This window comes from Ochotona curzoniae, unplaced genomic scaffold (assembly GCF_017591425.1).
Source record: "Ochotona curzoniae isolate NIBS_2020 unplaced genomic scaffold, NIBS_Ocur_1.0 contig_43, whole genome shotgun sequence".
Taxonomy (NCBI): Eukaryota; Metazoa; Chordata; class Mammalia; order Lagomorpha; family Ochotonidae; genus Ochotona; species Ochotona curzoniae.
The window spans coordinates 12,186,177-12,206,042 of record NW_024466218.1 but is presented as its reverse complement, the minus strand read 5'-3'; the positions used below and the strand labels follow the sequence as shown (position 1 = coordinate 12,206,042).

Below are 19,866 nucleotides of genomic sequence, written 5' to 3'. Positions count from 1 at the left end.
CTTACTGTTACTATTTTCAATGAATATTTGAGGTTTTTTCTGCTTTAATTTCCATTATAGTAAGCATTAATAGTTATTACATTAAATAGATACAACTTACATGAAAGTCCTTTAGGGTTCACAACAATTATTAAAAGTGTGTAGGGATTAGAATGTTTGAGTAATGCTATTCTATAGTATGATAAATGGAGTTCCTAAAAATAACTACCAATATGTCCTTTGGAAAATTAAATGCAGCATCAATATGGGAGATACTGAGATCAAAGGCAGGAAAAATTTTTCATGCAGAAGTTTTTAATTTTAAGAACTTACAGTAAAACTGATGTTTTTAGGGGATGCGGTCTTATGAATATTAATACACATATAGGTTCTTTTCTTTGCATTGGTTTTTTCTAATTTATTTATTTATTTTTTAAATAGTTATTTATTTTTGTTGGAAAGGCAGATATACAGAGAGGAGGAGAGACAGAGAGGAAGATCTTCCATCCGATGGCTCATTCCCCAAGTGGTCACAACGGCTAGAGCTGAGCCAATCCAAAGCCAGGAGCCAGGAGCTTCTTCCAGGTCTCTCATGCAGGTACAGGGTCCCAAGGCTTCGGGCTGTCCTCAACTGCTTTCCCAGGCCGCAGGCAGGGAGCTGGATGGGAAGTGGGGCTGCCGGGATTAGAACCAGGACCCATATGGAATCTGGCATGTTCAAGGCAAGGACTTTAACTGCTAGGCCACTGCACCAGGCCTGTCTAATTTATTTTTTTTTTTTGCAGTTTTGTAGGTATAGGTAGGTTTTCTTTCCTCACCTCCTTCCAGACCTCTCCATTCCCCATCCCCTGTTATCATTCCTCAAGTTATCATAGTAGTATAGTCCCTAAGTAACAGTTGTAATATTAACTTTCTGCTATTTAAATGTATCATAACATGGTATGTATAGGTGGAGGTATCACACTGTATGATTTATTTTTATGCTTCAAAATGGGAATCCCACTTCTATTCAGGAGTAGAGATGTGTACTGTAGTAACTTTACCTCCCAGTATGCTAGTCTCCATTATACCATTGATCTGTGAGAGTATATGAATACTTGATTCAAGTAAGCCTGATTACCTATATCTATTTATTTTGTAATTTGACTAAACGCTGTCTTATTTCAGAGAGAACATTTGGCATTTATCCTTTTGGGACTGGCTCATCTAACTAAGTGTCATGGTCTCCAGTTGTGACTATTTTGTTGCAAATAATAGGCTTTCACTATTTTTTATAGCTGAATAATATTCTATAGCGTAGATGTACCAGTTTATTCATCCATTATCTGTTGACAGACATCAGGGTTGTTTCCATTGCTTTGCTATTGTGAACTGTGTTGTTATAAATATGTATGTCAGGCAACTGAGAGTTGACCTACTGTATGACCCAGCCATCCCACTCTTGGGAATATATCAAAAGGAAATGAAATCTGCATATGAGAGAGTGACCTGCAACACTATAGCTACAGCAGTGCAATTCACAATAGTGAAGACATGGAAATACATACAGAGATTCTTTCACCCACCACACTTAAGATACAAAAAATTCCATTACCATAAAAATTCACTCTACTATTCCTAGGTAGTCACAATCTCTCCTATTCTAATGCCTAGCACTATGTTTTCTATTACTAAAGTTTTGTCTTTCATGGAATGTCTTGTAAATGGAATCAAATAGGATGCAATTTTTGGAGATTGGCTTATTTCATTCACCACTATTTGTTATATCTATCAATGTTTACTTCATTTAATCAAATTCCATTGTATGAATTCATCATAGCGCATCCTTGTACTTGTTGAAGAACACTCACTTGGTCTCTGTAGTTTGGCTGTCACTAATAAAGTTGCTGTAAGCATTCAGTTAATTAAAGGAAACTCCAAATTTCAGTGAGAGAGTAAAGTAGGAATTCTGTGCTACAGGAAGTTGGTGAAAAATAACAGTAATACTTGATATGAAGAGCAGGGGAGACTGTGCCTGAAAATTTGAGCTTACGGATTGCTTATACTGGAGACCAAGGTCAGTGAGCCTTCTATGTCAACCTCATTCCTCAGAGAACGGGGCTTCCCTCCGACCACCCACTTTTGTAGCCTTTATTTTGTGTCTATCTCATTTTTCATTATTTCAATTGCATGTCACCTTGCTTTCCAACTTGGTCATGCACAGTGGCTGCAGCATTCTGGCTTTTATCATTGATAACAACATGCTTGAAAAAATCCACATTTTTCCCATTCATAACAAGTTTTGTGGCACTCTAAAAAGAAAGTCCATTTTCTTATGTAATTTAAGAAATGACTATAACTCATTTGTTAAAGGAAAGTCAACTTCAAATATGTCCTTGAGAACTTATCAGAAATTTCCAATCCAGTTAGCTTTCCCCCTCTGCTGAAGCAAGAGACTCAAATAAGCCTCAACTGATCAACATACAGCACACAAAAGAACCCCACTCTTTGCATTGGCAGAATCCTATTTTGGGGTCAGACTACTGAGAACAACAACCAGCAAGAGGCCAGCAAGATGTCTGTATGGTCCAAACAGCTTAAAAACCTCTCTCCAGTGATAATTATAATATCACTTCAGAATTGAGTTGCTATGTGACACTTATAATCAATGACATACTTATAAAAACCTTTTATAAAGTATGCTATATGACCTTTCATGTTTTCACACATTCAACATGACATCAGAACACACAGTATTTTCCAACACTGGACACCAGAACTGGCTCGTGGCCACTGCGAGCAGGCAGTTTTTGGTAAATATACACCTATTGTTTGTTTGTCTTGGTCAATGATTTCTATTGATGGAATCTCATCCACTGAACATAAATGAGAATGTAATAAAAAGACTGGGAAAAAGAGGAAGAAAAATCCATTTTACAGGGACTCAAAGAAAACACCTGGAGGGACCCATAATTAGAGTAGTCAGTTTTGAGCTAGAAAAATCACAGACTTGTTACTTGGACGGGCCATGCTCTGATATTCTTTTGACTGGGAACACTCTGAGAGTAACTAAAGCTCCAGAATATGAATACAGTTAGAGCCTTTTATTACTAGTGTGACTAGTTTTAAAGGAAATCAATCAAGCTACCTTAATAGTTATATATAATTTATACAAGGACAGTCCTTTGCATGTGTGTGTTTTTTTCTTTCTCCACAGAACGTTTGCTCCACTGAATTATTACAGTTACTAAATGAACCTTACTGTTACAATGTTGCAGTTTGAAACTGGCCTTTGCTGAGGTTTCTGGGTTAAAAGGCTTCCATGCCTATGCAGTGTTGTTTTAAAACAATCATCTAGGTTAGGTGTGATGCTGAATTATTGCTTATTGGAGATAAGTGGAGCAAGGGGTTCCTGAATATGAATATATAATATATATTAGCCACTCTAACCACTCAGCCAAAAAAAATATGACAGCATATTATGTTAACTCATTTGGAGATGCAGGTTCTTTTTACATTGCTCAAAAGATGCAACCATGGCATTATGAACTATGACTCATCCTAGTTGACTTCAGACAGCACATTCCTGCTCCACAAGGCAAGGGAAGCTGGAATACTACTTGAATCTCTAGTGGTCCTAAAGGACACACACACACACACACACACACACACACACAATCTACTAAAGACAATGATAATATCATAATAAACTGTGAACTGAACATCAGTCACGTTACAGCAGGACATTAAGTCTTTCACAAAAGCATAACCTGATGTTGGAAGGATCTTCTCTAGTTATTTCCAAACTAAATATTTTTTTCTTAAAGCTGCTCGAATTCATAGATGGACACAAAGACACACACACACAGAAAGAGAGAGAGAGAGAGAGAGAGAGAGATTGATTGATTGATTGATTGATTGAGATTGTATCCACTGGTTCACTCTCCAAAAGGTCACAACAGCTAGGGCTGGGCCAGATGTTGAGGGCCAGAATCTAGCAGCTTCATCAAGGCCTCCTGTAGAAGCAGCAGGCATCCAAATACTTGAACTCTTACTGCTGCCTCCCCGAGTGTGCATTAGGGAATTCTCAGCAGAGCTGGGGCCTGCATCCAGGTACTCTGACATGGGATACAGGCATCTGAATGGTATCTTACTTGATTGGCCAAGCCCTGTTTCCTGTATTAACCTCCCAATAAGTCCACACTGGAGTTACAAAGAATATACGATGATGGATGACAAAACCTTGGAACATACAGCAAAAAGCCATCCTACTGCCTCAAACTCTACCAGAATAAGTAAGGGGGAAAATCAGTTTAAGTATCTTTCGAGTCAAAGGCCTCCAAGCATGAAGTCTTATAACCCAAGATACAAACTTTTAATTTATTTTTCCTTGCCTATAGGGCTTTATTCAAATGGCTTTGCAAAATCCAGATTTCTTTTTTCCCCTGGGTTTGGTGTTGTGGCACTGTCTCTTTGAGGCACACTTATTCCATATCACAGTGTCAGTTCAATTCCTGGCTCGCCTGTTTTTGATCCAGGCTTCTGCTATAGTGACTGGAAGTCAGCATATAATGGCTCAAGGCCCTTGATCCCTGACACTCATGTGGGAGACCCAGATGGAGTTCTTGGCTTCTGGCTACAGCCTGGCCCCACCCGGGCAGCTCTGAGCATGTGGAGAGTAAATCAGCAGATGGAATTTTTTTCCTTCCTTCTTTCCTCCCACTTTGTCCCTCTGCCTTCCAAATAAGTACATAAATTCTGAGCAGTTTTCTACTATACTTCTTATCGTTTAATTGATAAATCCTATAAAAAATGAACTGATGCTAATTTTTTTGTAAAAAATTATTTTTAAGCTAAGTGATATGTGCATGATTAGAAATTTGAACACTGAAATACTCTATTAGTGAAAATCAAAACTTTTCTGCCCTAAGCTCCATTTTACTCCCATTTGTTTCTGTTTTAGGTTTTTCGGCGACGGTGCCATGTATTATATATAATCTTCTAAATCCTAATTAAGCACTTTAAAGAGTACCTGTATTTAGAAAAGTATTTAGCTCTGACTTTTCCCTTCTCTTTTTCTGTTTGCCACTTACATCGCTGAAAGTCTGTTAGTTACCTGGATATGCTTCAATAACATATTGAACCCTTTGTTTTGTGTTTCATCAACTTCAGAAGCTCTCTTAATTCCACACTAGAAAGGAGGAAGAAATTAATGCGTCCAACCTTCCTGCTTCCCTCACAGCCTTCACCTCTGACCTGGGTGAGCAGCACCTATAGCTGTGCATGGAAGTGCAGAATGTTACTGCAACTTGGATTATTTACTCCATCAAAAGATTGATTCTAAAACCAAAAACCAATGAACAAACAACTTTTAATCCTACTTTTCCATGTGACTTTTGAAGCACCGTTATATTTCCATTTCTTCTGAGAATATATCAAGGAGAAAGAGTGGTGGGTAAAAGATAAGTTTTGTTTTACCTAAAAACACCCAATTGTTTTTTAAATGGGTTTACCATTTTCCATTCCCACCAGCAATATATAAGAATTCCACATTCTTTACTCTCACCAGCACTTATCATGGTATGATTTGTGACTTTTGCTTGCAAAGATTCCTTTTAATGTTTCCTTAAAATACATTTTTATAATTTTTAAAATTTATTGACTTTGATTGGAAACATAAATTTACAGAGAGGAGAGACAGAGAAAGATCTTCTGTCCATTGGTTCACTCCCCAAGTGGCCACAACAGCAGAGCTGAGTGGATCTGAAGCCAGGAGCCAGTACCTCCCTCCAGGTCTTCCACGTGGGTGCAGGGTCCTAAGATCCTGGGTCATCCTTCAGTGCTTTCCCAGGGCAAAAGCATGGAGCTGGATGGGATGTGGAGCAGCAAAGACACAAGCTGGCGCTCATATGGAATGCTGGTGCTTGCAGGTGGAGGACTGACCAATTGAGTCATCGCCCAGGCCCCCATTTTAATAGTTTTTACCTTATATATTTAAATTGATGATAAACTGTGAGTTAATTTTTATATAGTGTATTAGTTAGGAATCAAAGACTTAAAAAAATACCTCAATGATTCACTTATTTTGAATCACATATTTCCCCACTAAATTATAGTGGCATCTTCTTAAAAAAATTAATTGATTAAAAATGTTTGGCCCAGCGCGGTGGCGCAAGTGGTTAAGTTCTCGCCTTGCACACCCGGGATCCCATATGGGCGCCGGTTCTAATCCCGGCAGCCCCGATTCCCTTCCAGCTCCCTGCCTGTGGCCCAGGAAAGCAGCCAAGGACGGCCCAAAGCTTTGGGACCCTGCACCCGCGTGGGAGACCCGGAAGAGGCTCCTGGCTTCGGATCGGCATAGTATCAGCCGTTGCGGCTCACTTGGGGAGTGAATCATGGGACGGAAGATCTTCCTCTCTGTCTCTCCTCTCTGTATATCTGCCTTTCCAATAAAAAAATAATAAAAATACATCTTTAAAAAAAATGTTTGAGACTTCTGGAATTTCTACTCCGCTCTACTAATCTACGTGTTTACTATGCCATTACTGTACTCTGTTCCTATGATTTTACAATAATTCTGGAAATTATATAGTGTGCTTGAAGTTTATCTTTTTTTTTTCTTTAATTATATTGACTGTTTCAGGTCCTTTGAATTTCCACCTAAATTTTAGGATATGCCTCAAGTGTCCAAAAAAAGCTGCTGGGAATTTGAGATTCTACTGAAACTAAATGAACCTGGAAGAGAAATGACATCTTAATTATACTTTTTTTCCCACTCATGAACATGATCTTTCTCTCCATTTATTTAGGCTTTCTTTATCCCAGCACTGATTTGTAGTTTTCAGTCTACAGTTGTTATACTGATGGGAAATTCTGCTCCTTAGTATTATATGCTATTTAATTATAAATATGTATGCCTTTAAAAAATTTTTAACTTCCAACTATCTATTACTAGTTTATCATTTATTTATTCACCATGGGCCCGGTGCTGTGGCCTAGAGGCTAAAGTCCTCGTCTTGAACACACTGGGATCCCATATGGGTGCCGGTTCTAGTCCCGGCAGCTCCACTTCCCAACCAGCTCCCTGCCTGTGGCCTGGGAAAGGAGTTGAGGATGGCCCAAAGCCTTGGGATCCTGCACCCATGTGGGAGACCTGGAGGAAGTTCCTGGCTCCTAGCTTCGGATCAGCACAGCACTGGCCGTTGTGCTCACTTGGGGAAATTAATCAGCTGAAGGAAGATCTTCCTCTCTATCTCTCCTCCTTTCTATATATCTGACTTTGTAATAAAAACAAATAACTCTTTATTTATTTGCCTTGTTTGCTACAACCTTGTTAAAGCTAGTACTTCCAGTAACTTTTTGTAGACTTCTTTCAAAGTCAATTGAGCATAAGTGAATTACATATGTGACAATTACAACATATGCAAATTAAAAATTTTATTTCCTTTCAAATATATAGCCTTGTATTTCATGTTCTTGGTGTTATTCCATTCTCAAGGACTTCTAGTACAACCCTGAACTGAAGATTGAACATTCTTGCCTTGTTTCCTGTCTTCATGGAACGTATTTTGGTGTTTCACCACAAGTTTGGTTTTATGAAAAAATTTTATTTATTTTATTAGAGGCATAGAGACAAAAATCCCTTCTCTGCTGATTCAGTGTTCCAATGCTTGCCAGAGCCAGAGTGGAACATGCTGGGTCTCTCTCATGAGTGCCAGGGACCCAAGTACTTGAACCTGCTGCCTCTAGGTATGCATCAGTAGGAAGATGAATCAGAAGCAGAGGAGCCAGGATCCAACCTAGGCATTCCATGGAAGGTGGGCCTCCCCAATGGCATTCTCACTGCTGTGGCCAATGCCTGCCCTACAAAATACCTCAACTAATATTTTTTATAGATGCCCAAAAGGAAGTACACATCTCTTACTGGTGTACTAAGATACAGTTTTCACTAAAGAATGCTGACCATTGTCAAATACTTTTTCTGCATTTTTGAGATGATCTTTTTTTTTTTCTAGTTTGAGATGGTAAAAGTGCATGATTTTCTAGGGATAACCCATCTTACATTCTTAGATAAACCTGCTTAGTTGCAAAATATTACCTTTTTTATATACTGCTGGGCTCAATATTTTGTTAAGGATTTTTGTGTTGACCTTTAAAGAGATATTGGCAGGCAGTGGCTTATTTTTATAATGTTTATCACCATAATAGTAGCCTCAAAATGAATTTGAAAGTATTCCATCTGTCTTCAAATTATTCGTAAGAATATGTGTGAAGTGTTATTATACCTTCTTAAATTCAAATGTCTAGTAAAACTTATCAGCAAAGCTATCTATGGCTTAAGTTCTCTTTGTGTCTTTTTAGAAAGATTCTATTGTTTGAAAGGCAGATTTTGCAGAGAGAGAGAAGAAGAGGCAGGAAAAGAGGCCATCCATCTACCAGTTCACTCCCCAAGTAGATGCAAAGCTAGAACTGAACTGGTCTGCAGTTGGAGCCAAGGAGCTTCTTTCAGGTTTCCCACATGGGTGCAGGGTACCAAGGCCTTGGCCCATCCTCTGCTGCTTTTCCAGGTCATAAGCAGGGAGCTGGATGGGAGGTGGGGATGCGGGGACACAAACTGGTGCCCATATGAGATGTTGGTGCCACAGGGTAGGAATAGGCACTCTCAAAATGGGTTTTTCAGAACATAATGGTTCTGCCAAAATTGCCATCCATGCATGGATTTACGGAACACTTTTGTCCCTGTCAGTGTTTCATCCAGCACTGCTTTTGATGAAGAAGTTTGCTTGAGAAATGCAGTATGGCAACCAATCTGTGCTTATCATGAGGCAGGTGCTTTGAGAATAATGAAATGATCTTTTTGAAGACTCAATGACAGTTAAGGGGCAATGCCTTGTAGAATTGGGGAGAAGGTGTCTAGGGTGCTCTAGATCATTGCCCAGTACACAGGAATGGTTTTTCTATAGCTAGGAGTCACAGGTCCAAGAAAAAAACAGTGGAAACAGGAATGAATTCACTATTACCCCTAGCAATCTGCTAGCTAAATTTTTGTTCCTCTTCCCAATGACTCTAGGTTCTATTGGGCTAGTTTTTAAAATACAAATGTTTCTATTAGGAGACACAAGGTCCTGTGATTGTAGTTGATGGGAAACAACAACAACCCAATTCAGGTAGGATTATTAAGTCTAGCTTCTGCAGGAATCAAGGTTTGGATGACTTCAGCAAATTACTATTGACATTGTAGCTAATGGCAAAGGGAATATAGAATGAGCAGTGGAAGAGAGTATAAGTATCAGTCAAGGCCAGGGCGCCAGCTGCAGAAATAAGGAGTGTTAACTGTCAAAAGTACTTACTATGCTATGAATACATTACAAATGTACTAATCATATATCATTTTTCTTCAGTTTCTCATCCTGGTTTTAGTATAACATAAGACACACTAAGTTGTCTTCTCATATCAGTTTTCTGGTTGTAGAGTTTTCATGTAGAAGAGCAAAAATGCACTCTCTTGTGTGGGAAAGAGGTTAGTGCATTTTCACTCGGATGCAAGATGATTGGTAGAAGTATGGCTTTTCATCCTATTTATTTAGAAGCTGAATATGGTTTATTAAAAATAATAAGGGTGCTAACATGACAAGGATGAGTTGTGATGTTGCTATTTACACATGAATTTGGTTAGGCTTAAGTTCCCAAATACTAATCTAGATGCTACTGTGAAATTATTTTGCAGATGCAGTGAAAGTCTGTGTAATTGTAGGTAATGGGGATGGGGCTTATTGCAGAGCCTTAAGAGCCTTAAGAGCAGATGAGGAGACAGAATGGTACCAGAAAGCCCCGGCCTTTCAAAATTCTATCCTATGTTTCAGGACTTAAACTCAGATATTAGCTCTTGGAGAAATCTTTCCTTTGTGTTTCTTTGGCAGCCTGTACACTCTGCATAAAAAACACCTGTAGACTTCCCTTACTCCGCTGTTAACAGAATTTGCAGCTCCTCAAACATCTATGTGGTAGCTTTCAACATCCATGGAAGCACTGAGTAAGGCTTTCTCTTTTTATAATTTGTATTTAACATAAATGTTTGCTGAGTTGCTCAGTATTTAATAAAAGTATAGGGATGGACAGATTTTTAGGCTTACACACAACTGAAAAGTTGTTAATGAGTTATCTTAGCCTAGCCAATAAGCAAACACCAAACAAACCAACTAGAAAACAGAACAGAGACCTGTAAACAATCAGGTTGCTTGTGGCTTTTTAAGTCATTACCATCTTTCATGTGATAATTATCTTCCAATGGTTTGGCTCAGCTGTGCCCTCGGATTTGTCATTAGGCCTCACAGATTATTTATTTTCACTCTATAGCATTTAGGCAGGAAGGCAGCGTTGTAAGCTCCCTTGCCTGTGATTCTTCCCACAGATAATAGAAAATAGATTGCAATTAGATTTTGGTAATTGTATATAATTAACTCAAAATGAGCTGTTAATTATAAAAAATATGTTTTTCACTTTCTCATTATCTCATTTATTTTAGTTCCAAATTCTTAATGCCTCACTTGAGTAAGTTTAATATTTTAAATACACACAGTATTTTTTAATACCAACATAATTTAAGTTTCCAGATAAACAAAATTTAGCTTAACATTAAATTCTGTCTGGGGAGGTCTACTGTTAAAATCAAAGAGCCTGAAAAGGTAGAAAAAGGGTCATTCCCATAACAGTTCTTGATGATATGTTCTAAAACCAGCAGGTGACTGTGCTGCAGTAATTTTACAGAGGCTGCTCAGGGCAGCCCAGTGTGTCCCTAGGGGTCTCACTCTCCCTGGGGTGAAGGCAAACAACTTCATTTCCATAGCCAGCTGAATCAAGGAGACATCAAATTCACTTTCTTCTTTTTGTCTATTAAAAAACTGAAAGATTACTGAATGAGAATTCTTGGCTTTCCAATGACTGTCAGACCTTGGAAATAGTTGCTATGGTTTCTTCCAGCACTTCCAATAATAACATTATAAAAGGTCATCTTATTAGAGGCATGTTGGGATACAATTTAGGGCATGCATGTCTAGATGTCCCAAAACCTTATGGCACTGTTCATGTCTTCAGCTGTAGCAGTAATCTCCAAAGCACTTATTACACCTACCTGACCAGCAGTAAAAGCAAATTTTAAGAACTGCAAGTGAGAGTATGAATTACTGTAGTTTAAAAAAATAATTATTTTGATATAATTCCATAGAGTTTGGGATTTCCTTCTTCTCTCTCTAAATCTACCCCTACAGACAGATACCGATTTCTTCCCCTATATTATTACAATAAATAACCATCTTTTGGTAAAGAAAACTAGTAGGCTTTATTACAAGTGTGAATGATATAAAAATAACCTTCTGTAAAAGTAACCCCTGACAATGGCAACTTCATTTTTAGGGATTTATCCTAAAGAAACTGAAGTATCAAAACCTAACAACATATGTGTAGTCATACTTCTTATATTGTTGTGTGCAGTGGTAAAAAACACGAAATAATTTAGAATTTCATCAACAGTAGTAGTTCTGGATAAGCTAGGGTAAAAAGGTACAGATCCTGCTTATTATGGATTTATACTAAATAATGAACTGGAATTCAGCTTAGATGTCTGCTCTACAGGTTTGCTGGTCAGAAGTGTAACACTGATGCCACCAGCTAGCATACAGGTGTCACAGGCAGGACCGTGTTCGTTTCACAAGGATCTAAGCACAGCACTGTTTCCCTGATTGCTCAGGTAGCTGGCAGCTTTCCATTGCTTGCCATTTCCTTGATGGTTGAGGATTATTATTCCTTGTCTTCTGGAGGCTACTTTCATTCCTTAGCTAATGACCTCCTAATTCTTGAAACCTTTTATTTTAGCTTGACCCAGCTCTGCTTCCAGCTTTTTGACTGCTTCCCATTGTGACAAGAAATATCTTCCAATTCTGAGATTCTTTATTCTGCCTTAATCATTCTACTATGGAGACTTTCCACTGAAGTTTTAATTTGCTCCATTGTGTCCTTCATTGCTAATAATTCTGCTTGATTTTGTTTCAGTGCTGCTATTTTCTGTGTGACATATTCCTTAAATTTCTTGAACTCCCGTATGTTCTTGTTGCTAATCCCCATTTCCATGATGTATTCCTAAGTTAACTCTGAGGCTGGCAAAGGTTTTTGCTCCTTTGCATGGGAGTCTGCAGTAATATTCATTGTGCCTCTGTGTCTCCTTTCGCTCTTAGTCACTGTACTTCTGGTTAGCAGATTCTTCTCCTTAGGGCAGTTTTCTAAGCTGTGTCAACCCACAGGCCTACAGTTCAATTTTACTTATTGTGGTTGGCACCAGATTTTTTTGTTTGCAGTCACTTGTGCCACTCTCTCCAGCGAGTTTCAGGTCTGGGCTCCTGTGTTAGACTTCTACCACAGTCTTTATAACCCCACCTCCTGGCTCACCACTTTTAACCTCCTGTGATCCTGTACTATGGCTGCACCGTTGTTTTTATAACCTTTCTCTCACTTCTGGTTCAAGCAGTTCCCAGGTGTCCTAAATAATTAGGTTTTTGGTAGTAATGATCTTGCAGGAATCTGCTGGCCATTAGGTCTGAGGGCCACTTGGACCTATTTTGGCCCATAGGATGCCAAAGTTAGTATTATTTTCCTTGTGGGACCAGTGCAATGCACTGAGCTGGAAGTGACTTTGCTCCCAGCTCAGTGCATGCACAGCTCACTGTTGTCCCTGCATTCTCAAAGTTTTTGCCATTCTGTACAAAATGGCATCTGATGCACCACTGCTGGAGTTCTGGATCTGTTGCTGGCTATCAGGTCTGGGGGCTACTCAGACTATTTTGGGTGGAACCTGAAGGATGCCCTGTTGGTATATAATGCACTGAGACAGAAATGAGTTTGCTCCCAGCTTAGTGCATGCACAGTCCCATTCCACAGTTTTTGCCACAATACACAAAATGGCCCAATGCGATTCTGGTGGGGGTCTGGGGCTGTGAAATCCATCTTATTCTTGCACAACCTGTTTGAGCTCTGCTGTTCTCTCTGCTCCTGAAATCAGCAGGATGGGCAGTTCTTTGTCTGGGTTCACCTGTTGAGCTCCCGGTGACCTCTCCTTCCCATTTGGCTGCTGGCGGAGCTCTTGCCACCAGGGGAGACCAGATCACAGCTCGCTGACTGTCACTTGAGTATCTGGTCACTGCAACATTATACTGTTATCGCCATTGCTTTCCCAGGCCTGTCAGTCTCTAGGTGCCTCTCTGCCACTGGTCTGTCCTCTCCTATTTCCTGGAATGTGCCCTCTCTGCTTCACGTGGCTAATGATTCTCCACCTGTTTAAACATGTCCTTACCCTATTTCACAATCTTCTCAGCTTTGACCTCCTTCTTCTGTCTTTACAGGCAGCTAGCAGGTGGAAGTTTTCACACTTGTAATCTTTCCTTCTATTCTCTCACTTCTGACCCAGTGAGAAAGGTTCAATACTTTTAAGAACTTGTCTGATTAAATTAGGCCCACTCAGATAATTCAAGATAATCTCATCTCAACATCTGTTTCTTTGATTGTATTATAAAATCACATTGCCATGTAAGACAACACTTTTGTAGAGTCCTGGGATTAGAACATAGCCATCTTTGAGGTACAATTATTCTGCTTACCACAGCTCTAGATCTTGATTTAAAAACCCAGCAAGTATTACTAGGCGAAAAAAATAATGTGGTCAATATGATCTCTATTATATACTATTGCATATCTTTATAAGCATAAAGAACTTTTTTGAAGGATCCACCTCAGGGTGCTAACACTAACTCAACTAAGGCAGGTAGGGAATGGAGTAGAGAATGAAATAAAGACAACTTATAATTTTTTGATATGTCTTGAAATGTTTAAACTGTTTTGAAGGTTGAAAGAATTTTAAGGTGGATTATGAAACAGAAAATATAGTATAAACATTTATAAACAAATAAGATCTTGAAATCATATACTAAGATTAGATGATAAGATATGGATATTTTTATTTTATTTTCCTTATGTAGCTTATCAGTATTTTACAATTTTTTGACCATCAGAGCACATGAAATTATACTGAGATAGTATTATTTTTTATAGCCCCGAGGAACAATGATCTTTCCAATTGCTAGTTGTTGAATTTTTTATTTAGTGGAGGGTTAAGCTTGTGATTAAAACATAAACTGAAAATGTGTCATTACAAAAATTAAGAGAAAAATAAGAAAACAAGAAAGGAACGATGGTGGGAGGAAGGGCGAGAGGTTGAGATGCATCATTATGTTATTAAAGATTTACATATGAAACAAGTCAAATATTTTGCTTTTAAGGAAATAACAATTAAAAGGAGGTACAGGTAAATATGAATAGTATTAATAATAATAATATTTTAACTTAGAACAAATGTAATAAAAATTCTTATGTGAACAATAAAAGAAATCCAATGCCTTAGAAATAAAAAATATGGGCATACATAGTCAGGCAATGAATATTCTGCAAAGAAGAAACACAAAGGGGTGATAAACATGTAGGAAAATGTTCACCCTAATTGAATATTGAGTAACTACAAATTACAACAAGATTTTATCTTTTCACATATTAATTTGCCAAATATTGCTTAATTTTTAAGTTCACACTGAAGAGTGAATTTACATGTACTGGGATTTAGATATTACTTTGTGAGGCTCCCCAAAGCTGCTCAAATTAAAGACTTGGTAAGATAAGGCTGTGAATATATTTCATTTTAAGGCTAAATTACAGGCATGGTGCCCAGGGTGATGCTACTAGGAGGCTGTGGAATCTTTAGCAGGCAGGACCTGGAGAGGATTGTCCTCACACCATGGTGGGTGTGCACTCAGAAGGTAACTCTTATGAAGCCTGTTGAGATCTTGCAAGAGGGTTATTCATAAAGCCTCAGTTTGGGCCTAGCCACTATCTCTGTTTCTTGCCTTGCCCTGGGATATTTCCTCTATTTGTCCACAACCATTGCCTTCCACTGCATTTGGAAGGCAGCTACGCTCACCACTATACTACCAATGCCTTCCACTGCATTTGAACTTGTATTTTTCTGGAAGATAAAATATCTTCATTTTTGATAGAGTACATGGTATCAGATATTTCATTTATAGCAACAAGAAAATGGACTATTATATATATTATGTAATATCTTCTTTCTGTGCTAAATTGGTCATTTTTGAATATTATAGAAAATAATTACATAAAAACTAAAGTTGTTAATTCAGCTGTGCATACATCTATGGCCTTCTTATGAATGTTTTGAGGTAGATATATTGAGAAAACACAAGATAGGCAATCAATTGTGTGTATACAGATGTGCTACTAGAGAGAAGAGGAGATAGAGAGGATTACAAGAGAGAAGAAAAGGGAAGGAGGCCACCTGAGGGAGGGCAGGAAGCAGGGGGCAAAGAGGAAGAGAAAACAGTTATCTGTGAGATGGTGCTATAGCAGCACTATTAACAGTAAAAAAAAAAATCAATACTTAATGACTGTAAGTCTTCTATTCAGAAATAAGGATACAAACACTGAAAGAAACAGATAAGAGCAGAAACATTTATTACAGTCAAAATGCTTGTTGGAGGAGGAATACAAGCAAGATGTCCAAATAGCAGAAACATCTATTTGAATAATTATACAGGTAAGAAAATACGTTTACCAGTGCAAATGGAACAGGTAAGATATTACAGCAAAGTTGTAGCTCAGAAATAAAAGACATATTGTAGATGGTAGGAAAGACAGTTTTACATCAGTTTTACATTTTCCCTTCCCATCTATAGGCAGCACAGAATGGGCAGAGATGCCCGCCCCCCCCCCCCCACCCCGTGTTGGAAGAAGAGGAAAGTAAGTGTTGAACTTCACTTCAAATCCCAACACTGGGCTTGCTCCAGTCAAAATCAGTGCTAGACAGACCCCCAGGACACTGTTTCCAGACCTACTGGAGGCTAATGGGATCTAGACTTCAGGCCAGCTTGGTGGATTCAGTCTTCAGGTACATACTACCATCAAGTTGATTTCAGTGTCTCTAGGCTCCAGACAGGCCCCAGTATCATGCAGTTCCTGGTACTGGGATGATTCTAGCAGTCTTAGGCTTGGTGCTGGTCCAGTACCAGAATAGTCCCTACAGGGTCAGCACACCACATTCCCAGATTCCATGTCTTTCCCAACAACAGACCAGATCCTGAAGCCTGCGCCTATTTGCCCAGCTTTTAGACAGGCTGCTGTGAAAACAGTCCCTATGCTCTCCCAGTGCTAAGATAGTCAATGTTGCCCTAGGCTCCAGGCTTGTAATAGGTCTAGACAAGCAGAGAGCAAGGACAGTCCACGAAGCCTTAAGCATTCAGTCAGCTCAATGACAAACTGGTCCTGACAACCTCACCTTCCAGACTCGCTGCTCTGGCCATATTTTCCAGTATGTTTAAGGATTTGGCCCATTTCAGCAGAGCCCAGAACTAGGATGACCCTAAAGACTCACGACACCAGGTTAGCTACTGTAGATCCAGACTGAAGGCCAGAAAAATATATAATTAATCTTAAGGTTTGCACTTACAAGCCCAAGCTCTGGGCCTGATCCCATGGACCAACACTCTAGGGCAGTCGGATGGCTCTAGGTACCAGGTCAGTTCCCATGATCCTAGGCTCCAGATCAATGCCCTCAGACCAGGCTCTACACCTGCCTCATACCTAGGTTGCCCCTAGGCTCCAGTAGCCCCAGCATCAAGGCCCAAACCAGTGCCAGGTCAGCCCTGATGGACTAAGGCTCTGGGCCAGGAGACTCAAACAGCTTAAGCAGTCATTTCTACTGCCACCTATTTGAGGGAGAAAGAATAAGGTTGAATTCAGTGAAACTGCTTGTTTGTTATCAAAACAAAGTTTTGTTTGTAAACCTTGTTTATAGGAAATACCTGAATTCCAGAGTCATTCACAAGGGCCAAAATAATAGGAAAATATGACCAATACCAATACTCAAGAGAAAAACTAATCAATAGAGGTAAAACCCAAGGTGACCAAGTGTCGGAATGAGCATATAAGCCCTTTAGTGGAGTTTTTAATACCCATATGTAACTGGAAATTCCAGAACCAAAAAATACAGAAACTTAAAATCACCTTGGTTCTTTGTATAGAACAAACAACAGAGGAGCTGATGAACATGGGGCAGATCAACAGAAATTATACAATATGAAGAATGAAAACTATTTTTAAAAATTAACATCGTCAAGGACCTGTGGGGCATATCTGTAATTTTAATATAAGAAGATTTCAAAATGTTTGTGGGAAAATGGAATTAAGAAAAGCTCATTTCTCTGCATACAAGTTTGGAAGCACATGCGATAGTTTTTTCATAATAAGCACTTTCCTACAACTTTTTTTGAGGCTCCTCATATATGTGAAGCCAAAGTCCTAAAATTGAAGAAAATAAAGAAAAAAGGTTTCAAATGAATAGTGGCCTCAAATTCCTCAAATTTCCAGAAAAGAAAATTCTTAAACACTGGTTTGGAGATGTGAGTTGGTTAGCTTTTATAGAAAACAATTTTGCAATGTGATCTAAGAGTCTTAAAAAGATTCGTATGTCTTTTGAACTGTAATTTCATTTACAGGAATCTATGCCAAGGAAATAAAATTATAAAATGTATTTTAAGAAATGTTCCTCAAGGCATAATTTACAATAGCAAAACCCTGTATAATACAGTAAGCTGACAACAGACAAATATTTACAAATATTTATATGAGCTCTGCATTGAATGGCATGCTAAGCCTTTGACTATAATGTAAATTAAAAATGTTATCTTAAAAATAAAACATTCAGTTGAAAAATTATTTAGGCATAGTTGGCTAAATAGCGCGCAGTAGGAAAGCTGAATGATTTGTCCTTTTTAGTTTTTTTCTGTATTTTAAAAAATTTCCCAACAAGAACATTTTTATTCATATGGTCAGAAAGCTATACAAGTATCTATCTACCAACACATATGTGTATACTTTATCCAGCACATCCTATTTCTATGGTTTTTTACTATTGCTGCCTTCATTTAGCCTTCAGGTTTACCTGGGTCCAGAGTCATTCCCAGTCAGGTCCAGACTGAGTTCTCGGGGTTTGGTAGGCTCTTTGTCAGCAACCAGCCCTCTTGACTGAAACACAGCTTGAGTTCTTAACCTATAAGAACAAATTTAGAGAACTTCTAACCCTCCAGAGCGTGATCAACTAAATGGTAACCCTTTGAAAACCATGCTCTTGGTTCCAGTATGATAACTCAATGGCTAAATCCTTGTCTTGCAACCACCAGAATCCCATATATGTGCTGGTTTGTATGACTGCTCCACTTCCAATCCAGCTCCCTGTGAGAAGCCTGAGAAAGCAGTAAAATAAAAAACATGCTGTTGCAGCTTGATTTACAATGATATTCAAACTAAAACCCAACATGTCAAAAATAAATGGCTAATTCTAAATACTCATTGCTAGGAAAGTACATTTTCAGCATGAGAGTAAAAATGAGCATTTTAAAAAAATATAACATTTTTGAAAAAGATTTATTTATTTTCATTGGAAAGGCAGATTTACAGAGAGAAGAAGAGACAGAGAGAAAGATCCTCTATCCACTTGTTCACTCACCAAGTGGTTGCAATGGCCGGAGCTGGGCAGAGCCAAAGCCAGAAGCCAGGAGCTTCCCCTGGGTCTTCCCTGTGGGTGCAGGGTCCCAAGGTTTTGGGCCATCCTCTGCTGCTTTCCCAGGCCACAAGCAGAGAGCTGGATGGGAAATGGAGCAGTTGGGACACAAACTGGTGCACATATGGAATTCCGGTTCATGCAAGGTGAAGATTTAGCCAGTAGACCATTGTATTGGGCCTGGGAATACTTTTAAACTCTAAGTATGTCAATCCTGTCCAACATGTACATGGGAATGCCTCCTAATACTGACATTATAAATGAGCTGGAACTATAACTCACTGACCAACATATTTTCCCTGATTCAAAAACAAACTTTCTTCAAAGTGAAAGATGTTTTCTAGAACAATGTTAACTTAGCTCCACAATCATACATGCACTAAGGAGGGACGGCTGTTTCAGAAACTAATACAAGTTTTTTGTTTTGTTTTTAACCAGGAGTATTGGTGTTAATCACCTGTACCAAATACAAGGCACTATCTATGCTCTTGGTATTATACATACATATATGAACATATGCATGTATGTATAAAACCAGTCTTTTCTGGTCATCTGTAACAGTATGTTCTTAAGCTACTAACAATGATATTTTCATCATTATCAAAAAATATAATAATTGCAGTTTGCTATTTTCAGTGATGCACAGATGTGGATTAGCTACCTTCAGGAACTTACAGTTTAAGACTAATATTTGGAAGTAACACACTGGTAGGTAGGTAAATGTCAATGCAAAATGTTAAAATCAGGAAATTAAATGTCAATGCAAAATGTTAAAATCAGGCAATTTTCAGAAAAGAGTGTAAAAACAACAGTAATAGTGACAGTCAGAACAGCCTCTGGAGCAGCACTAGAATTGATGGAGGGTGCATTCCATATAAATCACTGCATTAATTCTCACACACTTTGGAGTACTTTTACCATCTGCATCTATAAGTGACTAAGGGAAGGCACAGGCACATGCACATATTTTTAATTGATATAAATACCATGCTTATCTAAGGTATAGAGTAGACATATTAAATTATATTCTAAAAGTAACAAGGCTAAATAATTATAATTAGCCTTGATTTTATTCATTATATACACAACACTACTTTGTTTCCAAAATGGGTTTAAGGTGGCTTCCTCATAAACAGTATTCTAAATAAATCCTCTCTGATCAATTTGGAGAGAGCTCACAAAGATAATACTCTGTTGAAATCTCTTACTGACCATAATGTAATATCAAAGAGATAAAA

At 38.4% G+C, this 19,866-nt stretch overlaps 1 protein-coding gene across 3 annotated transcripts in view; it reads right to left on the bottom strand.

Annotated features, from left to right (window-relative positions):
• Positions 1-19,866, bottom strand: part of KIAA1328 (KIAA1328 ortholog) — a 205,115-nt gene that overhangs the window by 44,987 nt on the left and 140,262 nt on the right. The window contains exon 8 of one of the 3 annotated variants that reach the window (XM_040984919.1): positions 18,011-18,118. The exons of the other annotated variants lie outside the window; for them this stretch is intronic. Within the exon in view, the coding sequence (XP_040840853.1) occupies positions 18,011-18,118 (108 nt within the window). The remainder of the gene's footprint in view (positions 1-18,010; positions 18,119-19,866) is intronic. 3 annotated transcript variants of the gene reach the window in all.